We start from the raw sequence: 24,914 nt of genomic DNA, 5'->3' as shown, positions 1-24,914 counted from the left end.
AGTGCAGGGAGGTTAAGCGTAGATGATGGTCTGTGTCCAGACAGAAGAGTGTTTGTTGTTCCTCAGTGGGCCCCTCTCTCTCCTGTCTCCATGCCTTTGTGTATGTTGTCCCCTTGGCCTGACTCACCCCTCACCCTGACTGAGTGTACTTAGTTTTCTACTCAAGGCAGGCATCACCTCCTCCAAGGGAAGCTTTCTTGGACCCCACGGCCCAGCCCTAGATGGGCTGTGCTGTCTATCATATCTACTCTTTGGTCCCACTCCATTGTACTTGCATCATGCACCTGTATCTCTTTCTTCCCCAGTGGACTCTGAGTTCTCTGACAATGAATTCAGTGCCTGGTACAGGGCAGGTGCTCAATAAATACTCATGGAGTGAACTAACTAATAAATATTTACTGAGGAGAGGGACAAGTCAGCACCGATGTTGATGTTTCAAGTGCGGGTGACTATGAAGACCATTAAGGTCACTTCTGAGCTTTTACAAATGTTTAACATATCTCTGTGTGTATTTATTTGTATATAATGTTTACTGTGTATATTATATATGTGTATATTTGCATATGTATATATTTCTTTTTATAAGAAATCAAGGTACATAACCATGCCCATGAATTGAGTAATAATTGTATGATTCACAAAATCACTTAGTCTGTTCTTCTAACAACCTGTGAGATAGTTATGAGTTCATTTGCTTTTTCACATAGGACTCTATCGATAGGAATAAAATAGCAGTCATGGGACATTCTTTTGGTGGAGCCACAGTTATTCAGGCTCTTAATGATGACCGGCGATTCAGGTAAGAGAATGAGGCACAGAGAGAACACAGTCATTATTGGAACCAGGGGAGTGACACTCATGTGAAGTACAACCCGATCAAACTCTTAGTAAGGAAGGGATCCTTTGAAGCTTACAAGTTTATTCTTTTGCCTCCATTGAGTACTACGTGAATTCTCGTAGGAAGAAACCATTGACCTTTATTGCCATTAAAAACTCTCCCTGCCCCTGTAAATTTCCCCTCACCATTCTTATTTGCTTGAGGGCTTAACATTTTCACTTGGAAATGTATCCTTATGTACACATTTGATCTGTGTTATAAAGATTGTGATAATAATATTGCCATCTTGTAGTCTAGATTTCCCTAATAAGCAGGGTATTTTTAATTAATTTTTTCTTTTATCTTTCACTTGGAACCATGTCTGAATTTACATAGTTACTTTTTTCTTTCTTGAATCACCGCATTACAGAGTGATGAGTTCTTGTAGAGCTTACCCCTATAGAAAGGGGAGGACCATTTGAAACTTCATCTTACGTTTCTTAAAATCTGTTTCATTTTATGGGATTCTCTTCTTCAGTCCATTAGGCACATAAAACGGTGCCCCAAAGGTCAACAAACATAAGATCAACTGACTTTTAAAAAGAAAATTAGTTATATTTTCGGATGATGTGCCCCACATATATATTTCTCCAGTGCCCACTTCTGCAAGTAAAGCACCTCTGAATATAAAGCAATGAGTCCAACTGTTACTCTAGAAAAGGGAATAATAAATAGACGATGGAGTATCTGGCTGGTCTGGAAATGGGAGTAATAGTGCATGGACTGAATTGTTTCAGACATCCACAATTTTTAAGAAATTACTACTTCTCAAACATTTATTTTGAAAATAATATAAAAAGAAATAAAAATTTTAAGAAATTATATACTCTTCTAAAGGTCACAGTTTGTAAATGCCTCTAAAAGGAAAGGATTACATAATTCCACATCTGCTACCTTATAGTCATATCCCCTTCTGACATGAATATTAGACCAGTGACATAACCCATAACCAGCCAGCATGGTGTGTGTCTATTATTCCTAGTGCCCAGAAGTCTTATATGATATGCTCACCACGCGTAACCAGCCGTTTTTTATTGTCACCAAACACCTGCAGATGCGGCATTGCCCTGGACGCGTGGATGCTGCCACTGGATGATGACATCTATTCCAAGTTTTCTCAGCCCCTCTTTTTTATCAACTCTGAACACTTCCAATTTCCTGAGAATATCATAAAAATGAAAAAATGCTACCTACCTGGGAAAGAAAGAAAAATGATTACAATCAGGTAACTGACTGTCATCATTTAAAACAGAAACTTGGAACTTGGATAAACAGCAACAGAGGTCAGCGATGAAAGGATCATTAAGTTTGTGGTTTAGACTTTTGATAAGCAAGAATATTAGAGAATCTCAGGTTCCAAGTGCTTTTTAGGCCTACTCTTCTAAAATGCAAATGTTTGAGTAGTGTTACTATCTGTAGCTCCTATATAGATAATTAAATTTTGCTCTAGATGAATACTTAAAACGTGCACAAGGATCCATGCCACTTTCATGAAAACGCAAGACCAGACTCGCACATTTTGGGTGCTGGGGTAGGGAGAAGTATTCCATCATCAGGCTAGTGGTAAGAACTTTTTTGTGTGTGTGACAGAAAGAGGAACAGATAGGAACAGAGAGACAGGGAGAGAGAGGAGAAGTATCAATTCTTTGTTGTGGCACCTGAGTTGTTCATTTACTGCTTTCCCATATGTTCCTTGGACAAGGGGCGACAGCAGACCGAATGAACCCTTGCTAAAGCCAGGATCCCGTGCTCAAGCCAGATCAACTTGGGCTCAAGCTGGCAACCTAGTGGTTTCAAACCTGTGTCCTCTGCATCAGAGTTCGATACTCTAGCCACTGTGCCACCGCCTGGTCAGGCGAGCTACCAAAGGCAGTGCTAGAACTAAGCACTCTTTAGAGAAAAAAAAAGAGATCATCTGCTGATATGGGCAACGAGTTTACCTATTTGGAAAGAATATGAATTTATTTACTTCCCAAAACTACAGTGGGATCATGTTCGTGTTGGCAATATGTTTATACGTGGACATGAAAAAGAAATCCCAATAAGGTTTTGAACTCACAATAGGATGTTACAAAGCAAACAGAGCGCTCGCCCCTTTGAAGAGACACAGGAGAGAGATATACAGTATGGGTAATAAATACTTTAGGATCATTCGGGGAGAGGTCTTCCAGCTGAGGTGGTCAGAAAAGGCTGCTTGGAAGAGATGGGGGTAGAATTGGGTTTTGAAAGATTGAGACCATTTAGAGCGATGGCAAGGAAAAATCTAGATAAGGTAAGAATGTCAGTTTAGCTTATTTGTACAAATTTAACTCTAAAGCAGAAATACCACAGAACACCTAACCATTCCTCCACCCTACATCCTTACTAGTCTCTCTCCCTTTATCTTCTCTTCTCTGCTAGGAGCCTGGAAAGAAGAACTTGTATTTAAATATTTCATGTCTGTTGGGCAGATAAAATGTATTATGCTCACTTTGTTAAAAATAGGCGCTGCCCATGTGAGGCCGTCACCCAGGTGATATTAATGTGTGTTGAGAATCCTTGTAGCCTGGGGCTTGGTTTTGGGATTAAGCCTTTCCCACCCTTTTTGATGTGGGGTGGTACAATCCAATCATGCCACAGAGAAGTGACTTTTTATTAGAGACTTCCCTATTTTGTATATTGGATTAGAGGTTGTGAAGCTACAATATAAAATGGGGACGGAGCAGGAGCTTGCGCTCTTGGTTCCTGGGATGATTAGCATGAGAGAGCAGAGGGAGCAGAGCAGAGAGCAGAAGGAGGCCATGTGGCCAGGAGAAGCAGCCAAGATGGCGGACTGCTGAGTGAGATGCCAGTTTGTGTAGAGTTTGTATCTGGGATAAGGAAGGAGATGGGGAACTGAGGAGAATAAGGCTGGTGAGCTAGAAACCTTTGATTCTAGGAAACTCGGATAAGTCAGTAGCTTTGTGAGCACTGAATGTGAGTGGGTTTTGGAGCCCAGTGTGTATTTTTACTTGCACGCTGGGTACAAGCTAGAATTAAAGACTATGGCCCACCAGTTTGTGGCTCCATTGTTTCTTTACCGACTGTCCGAATCCAATGCGAACCTGCATGGGCCAGGAGGCTGCTGTGATGGTTGCCCTGGCCTTAGATACGGGCTTTACAATGTCCTTACTTCCACTGACCCTTGAACCCAGTGGTCTGGCTTCCTGAACGCCCACCGTGTGCTGAAGCTGGCCCTCCGGAGGCTGTGAAAGGCCCAGCAGCCTAATTTGCAGTGTCATGCTTTCTCTGTGCAGCCATTTGATATTGGTGATGGCCTTTATTTCTCCTCCTCTGGCTACCCCAGCCGTACTCTTTCTTGCTTCCCCTGCCATTCAGACTGCTCCCTTCTCCCCCACCCTCTCCTTCCCCTGGGCCGTTCCTCTACTGTTAGTAGCATCCAGGCGGCTGCTCTCGGCTCTCTCCTGACCCTTATCTACCTTCTTTGTGAGTCTGACTCTCAGGTTCTGATTGGAATGAGAGGAAGAGTACGCTGGGGCCAAGGGGCTGTTTTGAGGAGAGGTGACTGAGAGGATGGTGCTTTGCTTTATAATCAGCAGCCAAGTGAAAAAAAAAAAAAAAAAAAAGGAATTGCACCAAGTGGGGCTGAAAAAAATGTATCTTGACCTCGATATTTTTTAGCTTGAGACTGGAAAATCTGGGTAGAGATGTCTGGCCGCAAATTGGAAATGTGTGGACTTTGTATGTTATGCATGAAACCTTTGGAGTAGTTGAGACCATACAGTGAGAAAAAAATTGGTCAGAGAATAAAACTTTGGTAACTGCTTACATTTAGCCTGACTTACATTTAGGCTCAATGGATAGAGCATCAACCTGGGAAGCTGAGGTCCCAGGTTCAAAACCCCGAGGTGGCCAGCTTGAGCACAGGTTTACTAGATTGTGTGCAGTGTCACTGGCTTAACTGTGGGACCATTAACATGATCCCGTGGTCGCTGGCTTGAAGCCCAAGGTTGCCAGCTTGAACAAGTGGTCAGTGGCTCAGCTGGAGCCTCTGGATCAAGGTACATATGCAAAAACAATCAATGAACAACTAAAATGCTGCAACTATGAGTTGATGCTTCTCCTCTCCCTTCTGGTTTCTAAATAAATAAACAAACAAACAAATAAACAAATAATAAAAGAAGTGCCTACATTTAGGTGAAGAGCCAGTAAAGAACAGACCTTAGGGAAATAAGACTGATGCAATGTCAGGGAAAGAAAGAGGAAAATTCGCAAGACAATCAAATGTCAAAGCATCCTGGAGGAAATAGAAAATGAACAGCAAACAAGGTCATTCTACTTGATGGTCAGCTATTGCTAAATTTAAAGTGAGGCAGAGTGGTTTTTCTAAGGTGCTTACAGTATAAGTAATATAAGAAAAAGTGTTTTTCTCATCGACTTAATCTACAAAACCCAAATTGTTTTGATTAACATGAAATAGCTGTCAAGGTACATGGTGGTGGTAACGGAGCAAGCTTCTGGCTCTGGTTCAACGTATAACACATTCCATCTGCTCCAGTTGGGAGTATTCTAGTCCCCTACAAAGCTGGACTCATTTCTTCTAAAGACAAGATGCCATGCAAAACAATAATCTTTGAATTGTTTATCTAGAAGGGAAGATAAATATATACTCTAGGATCCCTAAATGAACAGTCTGTGACCCTCAAATTCATCTCTAGAGAGATGAAATCAGTAAGTTTTGTGACCTCGGTTTTCAGTAAATAAGTCATCCAGGCCAGTGTCATTTCTGCACCCTAACTACAAATATAATCTTATCAAACAATGTCTCATTTATTTTTCAGGGGTTCAGTCCATCAGAATTTTGCTGACTTCACTTTTGCAACTGGTAAAATATCTGGATACATACTCACCTTAAGAGGAGAAATAGATTCATATGTGGCTATAGATCTTACTAACAAAGCTTCATTGGCATTCTTACAAAAGCATTTAGGTAAGAAACTAATAGTTTTTCAAGACATAAACCATTTGATTCTTAGGATGAAACTGTGTGTCTTACTACTGCACTAACCTCATGTGAACTGTTTCCAGTGGTTTATAACTTAACATAGCAGAAAGTCAGTTTGAAACAAAAATGGGAGAAATTTAATTTTGTATACTAGATATTAGGCCGTAGGTCTACTTGTTAAAGCTAACGGTCTTCTGAAGAAGACTGGGGTGGGCGTCCACTCCAAGGATGCTGCGTGTGTGCCTCAGTCCCTTCTCACTCAGATGCAGCCGCTGCAGTAGCCACTGGGCGGCTGGGCACAGGGCACCCGGGCACAGGGCACCCTGTCTCCCTGATCATCACACAGCTGATGGAATTCATTTCATGATGCTATGGTGCCACCTAGTGGCACTCCACTGTTAGATGCTCTCGAAAGTTGAATGTTTATTCACGTTTCTATTTTACAGGACTTCAGAAGGATTTTGATAAGTGGGATTGTTTGGTTGAAGGAGAAGACGATCATCTTATCCCAGGGACTAATATTGACACAACCCACCAACACGTGACTCTACACAACTCTACAGGAATAGAGAAACAGAATTAGATTAAAAGTGGTTTTTTAAGTCTTATTTTAAAGAAGTGTCTGAAAGTGTGTGTATGGTATGATTTTAATGCATTTTCTCAAATGAAGTCTTATTTTAAACTGTAAACTATACCATAATAGTGATTAAAGTTTGGATTTAAAATCTTCTTTTCTTTTAAACGTAAAGAAAGACTGCAGGATATAAAATTCATACCAGCCATAATTCTACTTTTTACTAAAATGGTCCTTTTTTAGTGTCCGTTTAATAACTGTTTTCTAAATTACTTTAATGAACAATGATATTAAAATGGGCACAATGCCAATGAAAACATGCAATGACATAACACTCCCTTAAATATAATAGATTTTCTTGCCTCATTTCTCTGTCATGAGCAACAGAGTTGGGTTTTGGCCACATAGTAGTCTAAGTTGATTTTGGCAGCATTTCCTTTTGCTCTTTGGTCATGTAAAAAAAAACTACATTAAGCAGATAATAAATTCATGGCTTTACCACTGGTTTAACGACACTAGAATTTGTTCAGCCAGAGGAGGGAAGGCAGAAACAGACCCAGCCATCCCACTAGGGGGTGATACGCTGCCTATCTGAGGTGTTGCTCCATTGCTCAGCAATCGACCTCTTCTTAGCACCTGAGGCCAAGGTCATGGAGCCATCCTCAGAGCCCAGGGCTAACTCACTCCAATTGAGCCATGGCTGTAAGGATGGGGGAGAGAGAAGTGAGAGGAGAGGGGTGGAGCAGCAGTTGGGCACTTCTCCTATGTGCCCTGACCAGGAATAGAACCCAGACATCCAAAGGCAGGCTGACACGCTACCATTGAGCCAACTGGCCAGGGCCAATACTATACGATTTGAATGACTAAATGGAGTGTTTACAAGGGAAAGACAATTGAAGACAGAGCAAGGACAGCAGATTAAAGCAGATGAGAGAAAGTGGGTAATTTGTTTGCATTTACTTAAATGGTTTATTTCTGGTGGATTCTACTTATTAAAGAAAAGTGCATAAGACAGGGCAGAAGTTTCAGTTATTTAACATTTTAAATTAGCTATTCACCCAGAGGCTTGGACAACAAGGAAACATTCAGAGTTACTTTTAACTGCTTTATTTTCTAATTACAGTGTTACCTTGAGATACAAATTTAATTCGTTCTGTAACCAAGGTCGTAAGTCAGTCAACTCGTATATCAAGCTGCCGATACTGGACCCATGCACCAACGTGCCAACTAGCGGCAGCCTCCGAATCACGACTCGTATCTCAGAATTTTGCTTGGATCTCGAACAAAAATACAGACCGAGTAGCAGCTCATATCTTAAAAAGTTTGTATGTTGGTCTGTTCATATCTCAAAGTACCACTGTAGTTTTATTTACTGAATGTTTTTAATTCTGTAGGTTGTACTGCAAGTACAATACCACAGTAAATGGAACGGGAAAAGATACTCTGAAAAAGTATGCACTTATATATCAGGAATCAAGGAAAATGTTTTTTAAGTTTCCAAGGGACAGAAAAGTGATGCCACAGATTAGTTAAGTATACTGTGGTCTAAGTGTGGCCTTGTTGCTCTTCTCTGTAATTAAGTGAATTAAGCCTGTGTGAACAGGGTAATCAGCACTTGGTAAGCAAGCTCAATGCACTATAAGTGCTCCATTACTGTCTCTTCTGCCCAGTTAATAAGGTAACTGTTCTGAAATGGCCCTTCAGGCCTATTTTAATGTTGAACGTGCAAAAATAACTCATTATGAGAAATTTACTACCTCAACTACGTTTAATGCAAAACCATCTCCTGCCTGACCTGTGGTGGCGCGGTGGATAAAGTATCGACCTGGAAATGCTGAGGTCGCCGGTTCGAAACCCTGGGCTTGCCTGGTCAAGGCACATATGGGAGTTGATGCTTCCAGCTCCTCCCTGCTTCTCTCTCTCTCTGTCTCTCCCTCTCCTCTGTAAGATGAATAAATAAATAAATAATTTTTTTTAAAAAAAAAATCTCCTTTCTCCTTGTTGAAATCGCACCCAGTGTTTAAGGTTCGCAGTTCTCACTGGTCTGATCACTTTTCCTACACATACATCTCCTCTTCCCCGCTCTCACGTACCGAACCTCATTTTAGAAATGGATAGTCCCTGCACGTGTGGGTGCCCCGTTCAATAGCACCTCTTCAGCACCTTGTCTTGGCGGCACCTCCTCTGCAGAAAGAAGGTAATGCTGACAGGATCCCGTGAGCTGAGGTTGAAAGAAGAAGCACCTAGCCTAGTGCACACTCTGAGCACTGTTCAAGGAAAGGAAGGAAATGTTTATTGAATGCCTACTCCTTTTCAGGCACTTACCATGATTATTTCTAATCTCAAAAACACTGCAAGAAAGGTTTTGTTATCCACATTTTACAGATGAGGAAGATCAAGCCTCCAGGGCATTCTAGTGTGTAAGCTGCCTAAGTCACATGTATAGTAAGTAATACATAACTAAGATGAGATCTGTGTCCCTAGGCTAGGAGCTGTACTTTGCATACCACCAACTATTGGAAAACAATGTTTTAAAAGTACGGACTTTGATGTTAGATGGGTCCAGTCTGATCAAATCTCTAGCTCTTTGACCTTGGCCAAGTTACTTAACCTCTCTGAAAAGTTTGTTTTTTCACCTATAAAATATAGATAATATTACTATGCACCATAGAGTTGAAGATTAAGAAAATGCATTTAAAGTACCAGCTGAATGCCTAAACATGGAGCTAACATTTAATATTGCTGTTACCCCCAATGGTAGAATTGTGGTTCCATTACTACAGATATTCTAAAATTCTATTATTATTATTATTATTATTAGACAGCAAGAGATAGAAAGGGATAGAGATGAGAAGCATCAAGTTAAGTTGCAGCACTTTAGTTGATCATTGATTGCTTTCTCATATGTGCCTTGACCAGGGGACTCCACTGAGCCAGTGAGTCCTTGCTCAAGCCAGCGACCTTGGGTTCACGCCAGTGAGCATGAGGTCATGTCTATGATCCCACGCTCAAGCCAGTGACCCCATGCTTAAGCTGGTGAATCTGTGCTCAAGCCAGTGACGTTGAAGTTTCGAACCTGGGTCCTTCGTGTCCCAGTTCGACGCTCTATCCACTGTACCACTGCCTGGTCAGGCTCTCCCACACATATTCTTATTTTCTTTCTACTTTTCTCCCCACCTGTATTTATTGAATGCTTTATATCTGCCAGACACCAGGCTCTGTGGAGAACAAGGCACTCATTGTTCCTCTCTTCTTTGAGCTTAAAGTTCAGAGAGAAAGACAGACAAAAGAAAAGACATAAATGGATACACGTGAAATTACAGCGTCTGTACGTGCTGTGAACAGACAACATGCGAGGTCGGAGAATAATGGGAGAGGAGGGTGAACACGGATGCCCTGAAGTGGGAACATGTGAGCTGAGACCTGGCATAGGAGAAGCCAGGCCTCCGAGGAGCTAGGGAAGGCAGTCCGGGCGGAGGGAGGGGACCGGCCTGGGTAAAGTGAGAAAGAAAGGAGATGACACCGCTGGTCCCTGGGGTGGGAAGCAGGTGAGAGAAGATAGGTGAGAGAAAAAGGTGGAGAGAAAAAGATTAAGAAGGCAATAAAAATGCATATACTTGTACTGATAAAGTCCATTTCTAGAGGTTTATCACAAAGAAGTAATTTAAAATATCCACAAAGATTTAACAGCAACGATATTCGTTGAAGTGCTATTTTTTAAAACCTAAAAAAAAGTAAATAACCAAACTTCTAATAAATAAACCTAAGTTTTTACTAATAAGCAAAAATGTAGAGCCATTTAAACTGATACTGCACATGTGTGCTTATTGGCTTGGCAAAAACTTGTATTATATTGCTAAATTAGAATAGAATTTTATCAAACTGAACAAAATTTTAGCATATATGCATGCACCTGTTTATATGGAGAAGAGTTTAAAAGGCTGCACATGGAATTTGTATTAGCTAAACTGAATTTTTCCTATAATGAGCATGCATAACTCGTCTGACCAGAAGCACATTGTGTAGATGTCAAGGGTAGAGTTTTTGAGGACCTTGATTGGCATGGTAATGGTAGGAAGGGGAAGAGGGAATTGATGACATTGTGCAGGTGAAATCAACAACTGAATGACTGGATTAAGGAGCCAGGTGACTATGAATCATGGAGCCCCTGAGACAAACCTGGGAGTCCTGGACGTAGCACAAAACCTCCTACCTCTTGACTGAGGTTAGCAGAGATGTTATCAATGCTTGAGCAAGAAGGAGCATCCTCGAGACTGGTTTGACAGGCCAGAGCTTAAGAGCCAACGTACTGAATGCACACAGTCAAGTAGATTGCGACATCTGCAGAGTTTCTTGTAAACCAAGTTTCCAAAAGGCACAAAGACTTCATTCCAAAGAGGAATGAAGGCTAAGCCTGGCACTGAATAATGAATTTTGGAATTGACTATAATATTGACTAGAAGATTCTTTACCTTCTCTCCACTTTAGAAACGTAGAGGCATGACCCTGTGGGACCCACTGTCTTCTGGAAGACTTCACCTCTGAAGTCCTGTACTTCAAATGCCACTCTCTGATCATGACATTTTACCCTCTACCCTCCCAATTCTGTCACTCTGCCCAGGGTAGGGTCTTCCAACCCACTCAGATCACCAATATTTTTCAGGTCTTCCTCTTATCTTATTCTTCAGGTTATTCATCTTATGTATGTATGTGTATTTTTATGACTTCTCTCTCCCATAGGTGTGATTGTGTATACATATATATGTCTGTTTGTGTGTGTATGTGTCTGTCTGAAGTGTTCACTCTGCTTACCAAATATTGTTTTAAGCAGTTTACATGCATGATCCTTTTACTCTTCACTGCAACCCTGTGACATAGATGCTATTATTTTTTCTCTTTTACAGATAAGGAAACTAGGTTTTAAAATGCTATATAATTCCCCAAGGCCTTCGAGGTAGTAAACTCATACTGGCTGCAAGCCCAGGTCTGCCTGACTCAGCCCTTTTAATTATCATACTTTCGTCTGGAGAAGTGTCGGGAAGATACGTACCATGCTATTGAATAGTTATTTGCCTTATGAGGCCGGGGTCATACAACACACCCACTTTCCATTTTTATCTTTATTTCTTTTTTGTTTTTTTGTTCAGTAACAATACAAATGTGTGACATCTCAACTAGAAAAATATATCTATCTTTTCAAATTACTATCAGTTCCTGTCTCTGTTTTGCCTTTAGCTAATCTACTGTCTTCATCCCCAAGCGTAGGTAACCCTCCTCTCTGGTCCTGTGTCCGGACTGGCAAACATCTCCCGGGTATCACATCACCAGAGAGACTGACTCTACTACTAATGAGCGAACTCCAGCCACCATGGGGCTCAGGGGCTTCAGACATCCTCAGGCACATCTCATGACCACCCCCCAGATTTTCACACTTCCCTGCTTTTTCTCACTCAAGTGGCAGCCATGTCTCTTTCCTTTCCTTCTCCATAAAATGTCTTCAAAGTAATCTATCCTTAGAGTTTTTATCCTCATCTCTACTCTTTACGGACTCCCTGCCTTTATCCTTCAATCATACTGAAATTGATTAGGGGGATTACAAATTAAAATTGGTTTTTTGCTTTCTTAAATGCTAAATCCTATAGCCCTTTCTCTCGTCCTTCACGCATTCTACTTAATTCCTCTTCCCCCTTGACTTCTGTACAGCTTCCTTCTCCTATCCTCCATCATCACTTTGACCAACCTTTCACGATCATTCACTTGCTCCTCTTCCTCCTTCTCTCCCCGGATGTGATGTTCTTTAGAATTCTGACATCTACTCTGCTCTCCCTGAAGCTCTGAATGGCCAACTTCATGCACTCTGGGCATTTTCACTTTTAAATAACTTCTGCCCAGGTCTCTATACTGAACTTCAGACCTTCATAACTAACTGCCCATGAGATAATCACACCCAGAGATGTACTAGCTCACTGCAGGGGAAAAGGTCCCATTTTCGAAAAGGGCTGATTTTTGTGGCATAAAGTACTCACAATGATCAATTTCTAGCTGTCAGTGTGAATAGAGCTGGGACGAAGTGTGCACAGGTGGCTCTCAAGCAGGTATAAGGCTACACCACACACCACTTGTTCCACCTGGTATCCAAGGGCAGAGGATCTCATATATATATATATGAGATATATTATATATATAATATATTATATTTATATATATTATAATATATATATAAATAATTATATATATTATAATATATATATAAAAATATATATATTATATATATATATATATTTTTTTTTGTATTTTTCTGAAGCTGGAAACGGGGAGAGACAGAAAGACTCCCGCATGCGCCTGACCAGGATCCACCCGGCACGCCCACCAGGGGCGATGCTCTGCCCACCAGGGGGGCGATGCTCTACCCCTCTGGGGCATCGCTCTGCCGCGACCAGAGCCACTCTAGCGCCTGGGGCAGAGGCCAAGGAGCCATCCCCAGCGCCCGGGCCATCTTTGCTCCAATGGAGCCTCGGCTGTGGGAGGGGAAGAGAGAGACAGAGAGGAAGGAGGGGGGGGGTGGAGAAGCAAATGGGCGCTTCTCCTATGTGCCCTGGCCGGGAATCGAACTGGGTCCCCCGCACGCTAGGCTGACACTCTACCGCTGAGCCAACCGGCCAAGGCCTCAAATATATATTTTTTAACTGTGAGAGAGAGAGAGAGAGACAGAAACAAAGAGAGACAAACAGACAGACAGACAGGAAGGGAGAAAGATGAGACGCTTCAACTCATTGTTGTGACACTTTAGTTGTTCATTGATTGCTTTCTCATATGTTCCTTGAGCTGGGGCTCTAGCCAAGCCAGTGACCCCTTGCTCAAACCAGCGACCTTTGGGCTCAAGCCAGCAACCATGGGGTCATGTCTATAGTCCCACACTCAAGCCACTGACCACATGCTCAAGCTGGTGACCTCAGGGATTTGAACCTGGGTCCTCAGCATCTCAGTTTGAGGCTCTATCCACTGCACTGTCCACCTGGTCAGGCTCAAATATTTTTTTGACATATGGTGAAAATATATTTTACATCAGTTACATACATACCTATATATATGCAAATGAAAGACCTAGGAAACAACACTTAACTTTACCATGTATGAAACACTTTAAAATTTATCATGATCCATTTCATTGAAAACTACTTGTCTAAGTTCACCAAGTAGATTTTATAGCCATTAATTATTTCAAACTCACAATTTTTAAAATGCTATCCTCAGCTCTTTCACTCTCAATATAAACAGAATTGCATTTATTAGCTCACTTCTCCAACCTGTTTCTTGTCCTTATTTCTCTTTCTCAATTAATGGTCCATCTCCTACTTGGTTTCCCCAGCTAGAAATCTCAGGACCATTTTGGACTCCTTCCTTTTATTGATCCTGACACCCATGTCTGCTTTGCTAACATCTTTGGAGTAGATGTGCCGATCTCAATTCCTAGTCACTATCCTGTGTTACATCATCACCTTCCTCCTAACAGCCTCCTGATCCATTCCTGCGTTTGGTTTCTCCAATCTCAATTCATCTTTTTTCAGTACAAAATTATCTTCCAAAAATAAGAAACACAACTTCTCTGCTTAAAATTTTTGATGGCACCTCACTGCCCTGAAGATATTTTTCATTCATTCAGGAAATCTTTATTGGGCAACTACTGCGTGCTAGGTTCCTACCTGGATGCCAGCTAATAAAAATGCTGTAGTTCTTGTCCTCAAGAAGCTCACGGGACAAACTACTGTCTTACTCAGAAGACTGCCGTAGTCACAGCTCACCTGTATATCCTGACCTTCTGCCCCATCTTATCTCTATATGCGACGCTCCTGCCACATGGAGAACTTGACATGCCCAAGGTATGGGGCTCACTTGTAGGTCCCTGTGCCTTTGCTCAGGCAGTTCCACATTCTGTGGCAGTCTCTTCCTCTCTTCATCCCAGAGGAACTCGTACTCATTCTTGAAAGCCACTGTCTTGGTGAAGGCTTTCTTTTCACACGTTCTTATTCTACAAAAGTGGGTAGTCTTTTAGATTATGCATACCGTTTTAAATTAATAGTCTGGGCAACTTGTTTTACAAGAGATCATCTAAGGTAGTACAGGAAAATGTCATTAGGCTAATATGGTTTTACTGTATTAAATTTTTTATCCTTTAGGTATATATAAGTCACTGCTTCTTTATAGGTATTAACATTCCATAACAGTGTTGAATGTTTTCCATGAGCCAAGATCACCCTAAGTGTTTCACATGCATCTCCATCTCATCCTCACAAGGTGCCTCCGACTAATGTACTTTGACTCTCTCCGTGTTAGCGATGAGGAAACTGAGAAGCAGAATTTACCCAAAGTCAAAGTGTTAAGCCCAATCCGGGGGGACCCGAAACATAGAAGACACGAACAAGGTCCGTTGATTACACACCAAAGCTTTATTGTCTAGCTTGGCCAAACGGCAGCAATTCCGACAGAAATCTGAGGGAGAGTGCGCTGTCCTTTTGTTTTACCTAGTTTTTATAGTTTTGTAAATGGGAAGTACAGAAGCAAAAATTGTAATTAGGAGCCCTTTACCACTATTGGTTATAGTCATATGTCCTTTAACATGATAGGACCATTTCAATTTGCACGCCATACATCATTTTGGAGAAAACAAAATTTACAAATCAACACAATGGTAGAAAGATGTCTCTTTACATATTAAAAGGCATTCCTCTATTTTCTAGTGTTTATCTGCCATCTCTCTGTCCAGAATCACACATGTTAACCACATGCATTTACATAGGAGAGGTAGTTTCCGTGGGGACAAATGCCCGCAAATGGCTCATTGCTATAAGAAAAGGTTTATTTTGGCTTTTCTCTTCCTGTACCTGGCTAGCCATTCACCCCTTTCCCCACAGGTGTGGTGGAATGTCTGGGAATCCATGTTTTCCTTCCCTTTGTATTTACAATACTATGCCAAGGGCCATCCTGGTTATGCCAATCACACAGTACAGAGACTACTCTCACAATTTCTCTGCACACCTTAACCCAAATTAATAAATGTCCTTCAAGCCTCTTAAAATATTAATATTAATTCTGTAGTTTTTGGTACCTTACAACACCTGTGGGTGAAGTGGTGCAGCGGCTCCTCAGAGCTCCTCATTCCCCCCTCTGAATGGGAGGATAAGACGCGGTATCTACCAAAGGGAGAGGCTGGTAGGTGGGCTGAAGCGTGGGTCGAAGGACCAGGAGGTTGGTGGCTCCTAGCTGGTGTTTGACCAGGGTGGCCACCGTGCGTAGAACACAGGGGCCGATCAGGAGCACGGCAAGGAGCACCAGAATGGGACCTGCAAGGGAGGAGAGCAATGTAGTGGCCCATGAGGGCCAGGTAAACCTGGGGACACAGAGTCCATGTGCTTCTCTGTCCGAATGGCGTTTCTGCAGGCGGTCTCTGAGGAGGTCCAGAGATTGGCGATGACTCCGGAATGGTTGGCGAAGAAACAGCGTTGCTCCTGGAGAGCTGCACACAGTCCTCCCTGGGCAGGAACAGCAGGTCGAGTCCCCTTCGGTTCTGCAGTGCAACTTCTGCCAGGGAGCCCAAGGATGTCTCGAGAACTCGGATTGAGCTCTCAAGGGCGGCGATGTCCTGGTCCATGAGTTCCTGAAGAGCCTTGAAACCGGAGTCCTGGACAACTAGGGCGGAGATACCTGTTCCTGGTAAGGCGGCCCCTAACAGGCTGGCCAAAGCTACCGCTGCGGGGCCTATAGCCCTTTTTCTTCGGTGAGGGGAGTCAGAGTGTGGCTGGTCATAGAGAGCCTCTAGGTCCTCCTCTGATAGGTAGGTTACTCGGGGAAAGATATGGACCAGAACACAAGCCTCCTTCAAGATTCTGAGGATGAGGGGGTTCAAGCAGGAGATTAAACCCTACGGGCAGGCCCACCAGGCCCCTGTAGGGGCTAGAGAGTAGGTTGAGTTACCTTCCTGGAGGGGGTGCCGGCTGGGGCAAAAAGTCTCCAAGAATTTGGCAGTTTCAGAGCCGATTCAAGTACCCTGTCCCCGGACTAAAGGCAGGGTGAGGCGGGCAGGGTTCCCTTGGCAGCCGTCTGCAACGGAGCTGGTACTGATGGAGGCATTGAGGCCTACCCCTTCATAGTATGGGGGCTGCTAGACAGGCATAGCCAACAGTCACTGGTGAGATTCGGCAGGGAGTTATTAAGAGCCTCATATGCCAGGTGGGTAATGGACAGGGGAGCTAGGGGTCCTGGGGAAGGAAGGATTGCTGTTTTTGGCCCCGCTGATGGCCCTGTAATAGGTTGAGTTCCTATTTTCGGGTGGGACTTTGGCTGCACTGGGTACAAGCCAGAGTTCGGTCCAATTGCTATAGGGGGCGCATAAGGCGTTTCTGTCATAGGGATGCTAGAGGTGAATCCGTAATGATGCCCTTTCCTACCCGTGGTTCTCCACGTGTTCTCAGGCCATACTCAGAGACCCCATGTTTTTGGTGTGGCCCATGAGAGTTGTTGCCCCTCTGTAGAAATGCTAAGAGTAAGGGATTGCAGCCGTTCTTACAGTCAGAGTTGGTGGCTCCCCGACAGATCATTATGCAGCGAGTTGATGAATTATGGTGGAGGAGGGGGTAGTCTCAATTGTGGCGCATTTGGGAGTATAACAGTAATACTGCTCGGGTCCTCCGCAGGCTAGCTTGCGGAAGGGGGACCCATACCCAGGGCAAATGTAGAAGGAGTGGCACTGTAGCCTCTCCTGCCCACAAGTGTTAGGTGTACAGCTCCAGCCAACAACACAGTCAACAAATTGGAACTTCTCGCTGATTCTGCCCCCTTCTAGAGAACAAAAGTCAAAACCAAAAGTGGGCCAGTTGGAGCCACCTTGGTGATGGAGCTCACAACCTGGTTAGTACCCGGATTTACTAGTTCCCATACTCGTCTGACGGGGAGATGAGGGCTCCCTGTCATTGTTGCTACCAGCAGGGCTAGGACCCAGATGTGGTAGGTGCGACACGAATAAATCTGACCTTGAGTGGATTTTGGGGGTCTGATTGAGCCCTCCATTTAGCTGTGTCAGTTTGATCAGGAACTGACTTGATGTGAGCTCGATGAATCCACGCTGCGTGGCCAGCAACCTTTACAGCCGTGGGGGCACTGAGAACCACCGGGAATGGGCCCTTCCACCGAGGTTCAAGGCTCGAAGCTGTATACCTGCGGATGAGGACAAGATCCCCGGGATTACAAAGGCTCCGGGAGGCGGCCCCTAGGGGGCAGGCTCGCCTCACCTTGTCATGGATTTCCTGTAGGGCTTCTTCAAAGGCCTTCAAGTGAGAAATAAGTTGTGATTTAGTGAGTGCTGGAGTTAGCTCTAGGCCTATATGAGGGACAATTGGAGGGGTCCCTGCCAAAGAGGATTTGGTAAGGAGAAAACCCATGTGTCCCCAGGGTGCACCGAGCCCTCAGGAGGGCGTAGGGAAGCACTTCCACCCAACCTAAGCCAGTCTCCAGATGAATTTTTGTGACCATTTCCTTTATGGTCCTATTACAACTCTCTACCTGTCCTGAACTCTGAGGCCTATATGCACAGTGTAATTTCCAATCTATTCCTAACACCTTAGCAAAGACTTTTGATATTTTGGCCGTGAAGGCTGGGCCATTGTCGGACCCCAGGAAAAAGGGAAGGCCAAATCTGGAGATTATTTCCTGTAGCAGTGCCTTTGCTACTGCCTTTGCTACTGTGGATGCATTCTCTCTCCGAGTTGGGTAGGCTTCTGGCCATCCTGTAAAAGTGTCTACAAGCACTAGTAGGTAGCGGTACCCGTATTTGCTGGGCTTCATCTCAATAAAGTCCACTTCCCAGTGTTCCCCCGGGGTTGTTCCCCGATACCTGATTCCAGACGTCCCAGGGTCTCTGCCAGCATTGACCTATAGGCAGGCCTGACATTGGCGAGCAACTTGTTCGGCCAGTCTGCGTACATGTGGAATCTGGAACCAGGGTGACACCAGGGTTTGCAGCTTCTTTCCACTTAGGTGCGTTGCTCTGTGGATTTCCTCGAGAAGCTTTGCACCTAGGGGCTGTGGTAAGGCTACCTTACCTTGGGAGTTCTTCCACCATCCGCTTGAGAAAGTCCAACCCTCTCGTTGGTATGTCTCTTGTTCTTCTTTGGAGTAAGCTGGCTTTTCCTGGATGGTGGGTTCTACGGCGAGGGGGAGAATTTGAGCGGTGACCTCCCTGGTGGCGGAGTCTGCATACCTGTTTCCGCGAGTTTGAGGGTAGTCCCCTTTGCGATGCCCAGGGCAATGGATGATTGCCACTCACTTTGGGAACCAGAGGGCTTCTAACAGGCTGAGGATTTCCTCTTTATTCTTGATTTCCTGCTGAGGTGAGAAGCCCTCTGTTCTGGTAAATTTGTCCATGGACATGGGCTGTGGCGAAGGCATATCGGCTGTCCATGTAGATGTTGGCTACCTTGCCTCATGATAGTTCTAAGGCCTTGGTCAGGGAAATTAATTCTGCCTTCTGGGCTGAGGTACCCTGAGGTAGGGCTGAGCTCCAGAGGATTGTCCCATCTCCTGAGACCACAGCCACTCCTGCCAGTCGATGGCCCTCCCAGACAAAGCTGCTGCCATCCATATAAATGTCCTTTCCCCCAGGGATAGCCTCATCTTTAAGGTCCTCTCTGGTTCCCTGTGCCCCGTTCATACCTCTATGCAGTCATGTTCTGGTTGGTTCACTGTTCCTTCTGGCAGCAACGTAGCTGGATTCAGTCCTCCTACAGTCTCGAAGGTGATCCGGGGCATTTCTAGGAGCAAGCCCTGATAATGAATGAGACGGGAATTCGAGAGCCATTTCCCTGACGCCTGGGTGAGAATTGGTGCCAGCGAATGGGAAGTGATGATTGTAAGGCTCTTCCCTAAGGTTAACTTGTCCGCCTCTCGCGCCAGGGCTGCCGCCGCCACTAGATGCTGCAAGCAGGTTGGCCAACCTCTTGCGACAGGGTCGAGCATTTTTGAGAGGTAGGCTACGGATGCCTCCAGGGTCCTAGCTTTGGGGTAAGCATGCCAACAGCGGGCCCTCCTTTTTCAGTCACATAAAGATTGCAAGGCTTTTCTAAGTTAGGCAGAGACAAAGTGGGGGGGGGGTACTAACCAGAGCCGTTTTCAGATCCTTAAAAGCCTGGGCACACTCCGGGGTCCACCGGAGAGGCCCATCCCCTTTCGTGGCTTCGTACAGAGGTTTTGCTATGTGAGCAAAACCAAGAATCCAGATTCTGCAGTACCCCACTGCGCCCAGGAATTCCCGAAGCTGTCGCTTGCTCACAGGGACCTGGAGGGCCTGGATGACTCGAGTCCTTGACTCAGCTAACGCCCGCGTCCCTTGGCTGATTACCTATCCTAAATATCGGACAGTTTTCTGGCAAATCTGGGCTTTTTCCAAGAGACCCTATATCCCCGGTCCTGTAGGGCCTGCGGTAGCCCCTCTGTAGCCACCGTGCATTCCTCTAGGCTTGGTGCTATCAGCAGGCCATCCACATACTGGAGGACAATTGCTTTAGGGTGTGCCACCCGGACCGGGACCAAGTCTCTCACCAGTGCCTCTCCAAACAAAGTCGAAGAATTCTTGAACCCTTGGGGCAATCAGGTCCATGTTAATTGATCGGAGTCACCCGTGTCAGGATCTGCCCAGTCAAAGGCGAACAGGGCCCGGCTCTGCGGAGCCAGGGCTATGGTGAAGAAAGCATCCTTTAAATCTAGGACCAAGAACCACGCTAAAACGGGTGACAACTGTCCCAGGAGGGTGTACGGGTTTGGCACCACCGGGTGGATAGTTTCTGTCCGGGCATTTACTTCCCTAAGATCCTGGACTGGCCTGTAGTCATTTGTGTCCCCTTTACGAACCGGCAGCAGCGGAGCATTCCAGGTGGATTGGCATTCAGTTAAAATCCTCACCCCTTTCAGTCGGCGGATATGGACGGCTATCCCCCGCCTGGCCTCAGGCCTAATCGGGTATTGGTGTACTCGCACCGGTACCGCCTGGGTTTTTAGAGCCACGATGACGGGCGGGTGGTGGTTCGCTAGCCCAGGCAGGTTATCGTCCGCCCACACTTTGGGGAATTGAGTCCTCCACTGCCCGTCTGCCTGAGGTCCCGTTACCGGTTCATTCAGGCGGTGCTCCTCCACCAGCAGCAGGGTGAATGCAATTGTCTCCAGTTTGTTGAAAGCGATGGCTCCTGTACCCCCTTGGAACGTGATGGAGGCACTCACTTTCCACAGTAGGTCTCGTCCCATCAGGGGGTAGGGGCAGTTGGGCATTACTATGAATAAATGAGTGACTAACCCTCGTCCCAGGTCCACCGTCCGGGCCGTGGTCCAGGGATATCTTTCGGCTTTCCCTGTAGCCCCTTGCCCGGAGATTGTGTTCTTGGAGAGGGGCCCCAGGGGTTCTTTCAGGACAGAGTGTTCCGCCCCCGTGTCCACAAGGAAGGATACGGGTTTTCCCCCTACTTGGACTGTGACCATGGGCTCAAGGGGTTTAGCGGAATTGAGCCCCGGCCCCGTCGGTCCTCTTCCGCAAACAGAAGGGCTTTGGGTTTTTGTCCCTGGCTGCCCTTTCAACTTGGGGCAATCCCGCTTGAAGTGGCCGTGCTCGCGGCAGTAGGCACATTGATCCTTTCCTAGGGGCTCTCGGTGGCTATGCATTTTCCAGCGGCTACGCTGCTTTCTGCTGCCCTGCTTTGTTACAATCCCTTGTTCTTGTAGGGCCATCACTAGGGACCGGCTTCTCTCTTTCACTGCTTTTATTGCTTCAGTGTCCCTATTGTTATACACCCGAGTGGCTATGCTTACTAATTTTTCCCTAGTTTCCCCATCAAATCCCTCTAATTTCTGTAACTTTTTTCTAATGTCTGGGGCCGACTGGGTAACAAATGCTAGGTTAATCGCATGCCTATTGGGTTCCGCATCGGGATCAATGGGAGTTCAGGTGCGGTATGCCTCTAGCAGCCGCTCTAAGAATGCGGCAGGGGATTCCTGCGGTCCCTGCCTTACTTCACTTACTCTGGTAGTTTGTGGGTTTGCGAGCTGCCGCCGGCTCCGAACCAGGAGATACTGGCGGTAAGTTGTGAGCGCATCCCTACCTCCTCTGTCGTTAGGGTCCCAGTTAGGTCTCTCAGTGGGGAGTGCCGCTTCTAGGGCTGCCCGCCCCGCCGGGGTATCTGGGGCTTCCTGGCCCGCCAGGAAAGCGCGTCTTGCTTCGGCACGGATACGCTCCCGCTGCTCCGCTGTGAACAGGACCTGCAACAACTGCTGGCAATCGTCCCATGTTGGTCTATGTGTGTGAAAAATAGACGCAAGAAGGGCAGTTAATGCTTGGCGTTTCTCGTCAAAAGAAGGGTTTTGGTGCTTCCAGTTGTACAGGTCAGAAGTGGTGAAAGGCACATACACGAAAGCACCCCTGGGGGCCTCTCTGAGGGGCAGGAGGGTGGACTCCTGCCTCCTGGCAGGGCTTGCCTCACTGTCCCTGTCCTCCCCTTGATAAGGGGTGCCCTGCCTAGTGTGCGCAGGGGAAAGGAGGGGCTCGGGACGAGGCTCCCTGTTCTCCTCAGGGGAGGTTCCCTCTCCGGCTCATTTGGGGGATTTGGGGTTTCTTCCTGTGGTGGAGGCTCCCGATATGGAGGGGGCTGCAAAAGGAGCTCATCTTCTGGTGCGCTCGGCAGGACTGCCGGCCTGGGTTCTTCTCTGGGCCTGGCCACTCTAGTTACTAACAGCCTACTACTTCCTTTCAGGGAGCATTTCTGCATCCACGGAGGGGGTTGCGCACAGAGAGCGCCCCAAACATCAATGTAGGGGAATTGGTCCGGATGCCCGGGCCTGCCTGTTATTACTGACCATACCCTCCGGGCCAGGACTGAATCAAACGACCCCTCGGTGGGCCAGCTTACCCCAAATGTGGGCCATTCGTGTTCACACAATGTGCGAAGGCGACCCTTGGAGAATTTCTCCCCGTACACATCCTCCTGTGAAACATAAGCCAGTTTAAAATGAGAAATCATACATTCAAGGGGGCACTGTGGACCTTTGCTGCTTCTGCCACCCATGTCTGGCTGTGGGGATAATAGAACCAAGACGAATGCAGTGACAAAAACAGATAGAAAAACAGCAAAAACAGATAGACAAATAAGCGCCACACTTCCCTTGAGCTCGGAATATCTAAACTCAAACGGGGTTCCCTAAAAGCGGGATGCCCTCCCAAATCTCCTAACCTCGCATCCGAGGGGAGATGGCCACCGGCCCCTTCCTGGCTTGTCAGCCAGGGTTCACGTGGCAAACAGTCGCGGCCTTGTTCTACTTACCCGGGTTTGAACAAGAAAGCTCCGGTGTGCAGACCGACGGCAGTCCCTCGATCCTGGATGAGCCCCCAAGATGTTAAGCCCAATCCGGGGGGGGGGGACCCAAAACATTGAAGACATGAACAAGGTCAATCGATTACACATCAAAAGCTTTATTGTCTAGCTTGGCCAAACGGCAGCAACTCCGACAGAAATCTGAGGGAGAGCACGCTGGCCCTTTGTTTTACCTAGTTTTTATAGTTTTGTAAGTGGGAAGTACAGAAGCAAAAATTGTAATTAGGAGCCCTTTACCACTATTGGTTATAGTCATAGGTCCTTTAACATGATAGGACCATGTTCAATTTGCACGCCATACATCATTTTGGAGAAAACAAAATTTACAAATCAACACAATGGTAGAAAGATGTCTCTACATATTAAAAGGCATTCCTATATTTTCTAGTGTTCATCCGCTATCTCTCTGTCCAGAGTCACACGTATTAACCACATGCATTTACATAGGAGAGGTAGTTTCCATGGGGACAAATACTCGCAAATGGCTCATTGCTATAAGAAAAGGTTTATTTTGGCTTTTCTCTCCCTGCACCTGCCTAGCCATTCACCCCTTTCCCCACAGGGGTGGTGGAATGTCTGGAGATCCATGTTTTCCTCCCCTTTGCATTTACAATACTATGCCAGGGGCCATCCTGGTTATGCCAATCACACAGTACAGAGACTACTCTCACAATTTCTCTGCACACCTTAACCCAAATTAATAAAATGTTCTTCAAGCCTCTTAAAATATTAATATTAATTCTGTAGTTTTTGGTACCTTACAACACCTGCGGGTGAAGTAGCTCAGTGGCTCCTCAGGGCTCCTCAAAAGCATTAATTGATAAGTGGGTGAAAAGAGCTATTACCCATGCCTTCTTCCTGTTGAGTCCTCAGAATAAAAATAAAATCAATTTTATTTACAGTTCCATTTCCTGTCCACAAAAATCCCTCAAAAATTACAATTTAAAAAATACAAACATGAGTGACTTCAGAGAAGTGGCGCTGTGAGGGGGGCTCCCGATACCTCTCCCTGATATTTTAACAAATCCAACAACTAGAGACAGAAAAGCAATCCCAAGAGCATCTGAAATACGCATACACCAAACAGAGGTATGATTGGGCAAAAAGGTGGCTGAATATACAGTGTGTCCGTACAGTCGTGGTGCACTTTTGACCGGTCACAGGAAAGCAACAGAAGACGATAGAAATGTGAAATCTGCACCAAATAAAAGGAAAACCCTCCCAGTTTCTGTAGGATGATGTGGCAGCATGTGCACATGAGCAGATGATGATGTAACACCGTGTATACAGCAGAGCAGCCCACGGCCATGCCAGTCGCGATGTGTATGGTACAGAGGAAAGTTCAGTGTGTTCTGTGGCTTGCTAAATTCAAATCCGTGACCAATGTGCAACGTGAATATCGGCGCATTCATAACGAAGCACCACCACATAGGAATAACATTACTTGGTGGGATAAGCAGTTGAAAGAAACCGGCAGTTTGGTGGAGAAACCCTGTTCTGGTAAGCCATCAGTCAATGACGAGTCTGTAGAGGCTATACGGGATAGCTACCTAAGGAGCCCTAAAAAATCTGTGCATGAGCCCACATCGAACTGCACTGAATAGGTATGAAACTGGGAGAGTTTCCTTTTATTTGGTGCAAATTTCACATTTCTATTGTCTTTTGCTGCTTTCCTGTGACAGGTCAAAAGTGCACCATGACTTTATGGACGCACTGTATAAACCAATCTGAAGGAAATAGGATGGAGAATGGAGTATTCCGCTTTCTGCACTGACCTGAGAAAGGTCTGCTTTCACTTGGTACTGAGAGGAAGGGTGGGCTAGAGCGGAGACAGTAAGCTGGCTGGAGCAGAGACGTTCAAGTTGAGGAGACAGTGATCCCACGGCTCAGCCCATGAGGAGCTAACACCACAGCAAACCCCGGCCGAGGTGGGCAAGTGGCTTGCCTGTGCTTTGTTTACTACTGGTTTCCCGTTCCACAAGCACAGACGGTGTATAAGTGGTTCCTCCTGGAGCATTGGGTGTGGGTTTGCATGATTCTGGATGGAGGGGCTGGGTCGGAGACTGTCAGCAGTGG

The 24,914-nt window shown here is 45.6% G+C and overlaps 1 protein-coding gene across 7 annotated transcripts in view; it reads left to right on the top strand.

The window, feature by feature from the left end:
- The window catches only part of LOC136318919 (platelet-activating factor acetylhydrolase-like), a 102,529-nt gene that overhangs the window by 34,815 nt on the left and 42,800 nt on the right, over positions 1-24,914 (top strand). For 6 of the 7 annotated variants that reach the window (XM_066252058.1, XM_066252039.1, XM_066252023.1 and 3 more), the window contains exons 9-12: positions 708-799; positions 1,932-2,102; positions 5,698-5,846; positions 6,308-8,377. In XM_066252058.1, coding sequence (XP_066108155.1) covers positions 708-799; positions 1,932-2,102; positions 5,698-5,846; positions 6,308-6,444 — 549 coding nt within the window. In that variant the 3' untranslated portion in view covers positions 6,445-8,377. Of the gene's footprint in view, positions 1-707; positions 800-1,931; positions 2,103-5,697; positions 5,847-6,307; positions 8,378-24,914 lie in introns of those variants that run through there. The other variant, XR_010728140.1, reaches the window with a different exon arrangement.

The sequence above is a fragment of the Saccopteryx bilineata genome, chromosome 1 (genome assembly GCF_036850765.1).
Source record: "Saccopteryx bilineata isolate mSacBil1 chromosome 1, mSacBil1_pri_phased_curated, whole genome shotgun sequence".
Classification (NCBI taxonomy): domain Eukaryota; kingdom Metazoa; phylum Chordata; class Mammalia; order Chiroptera; family Emballonuridae; genus Saccopteryx; species Saccopteryx bilineata.
This window is presented reverse-complemented; position numbering and strand designations above follow the sequence as displayed.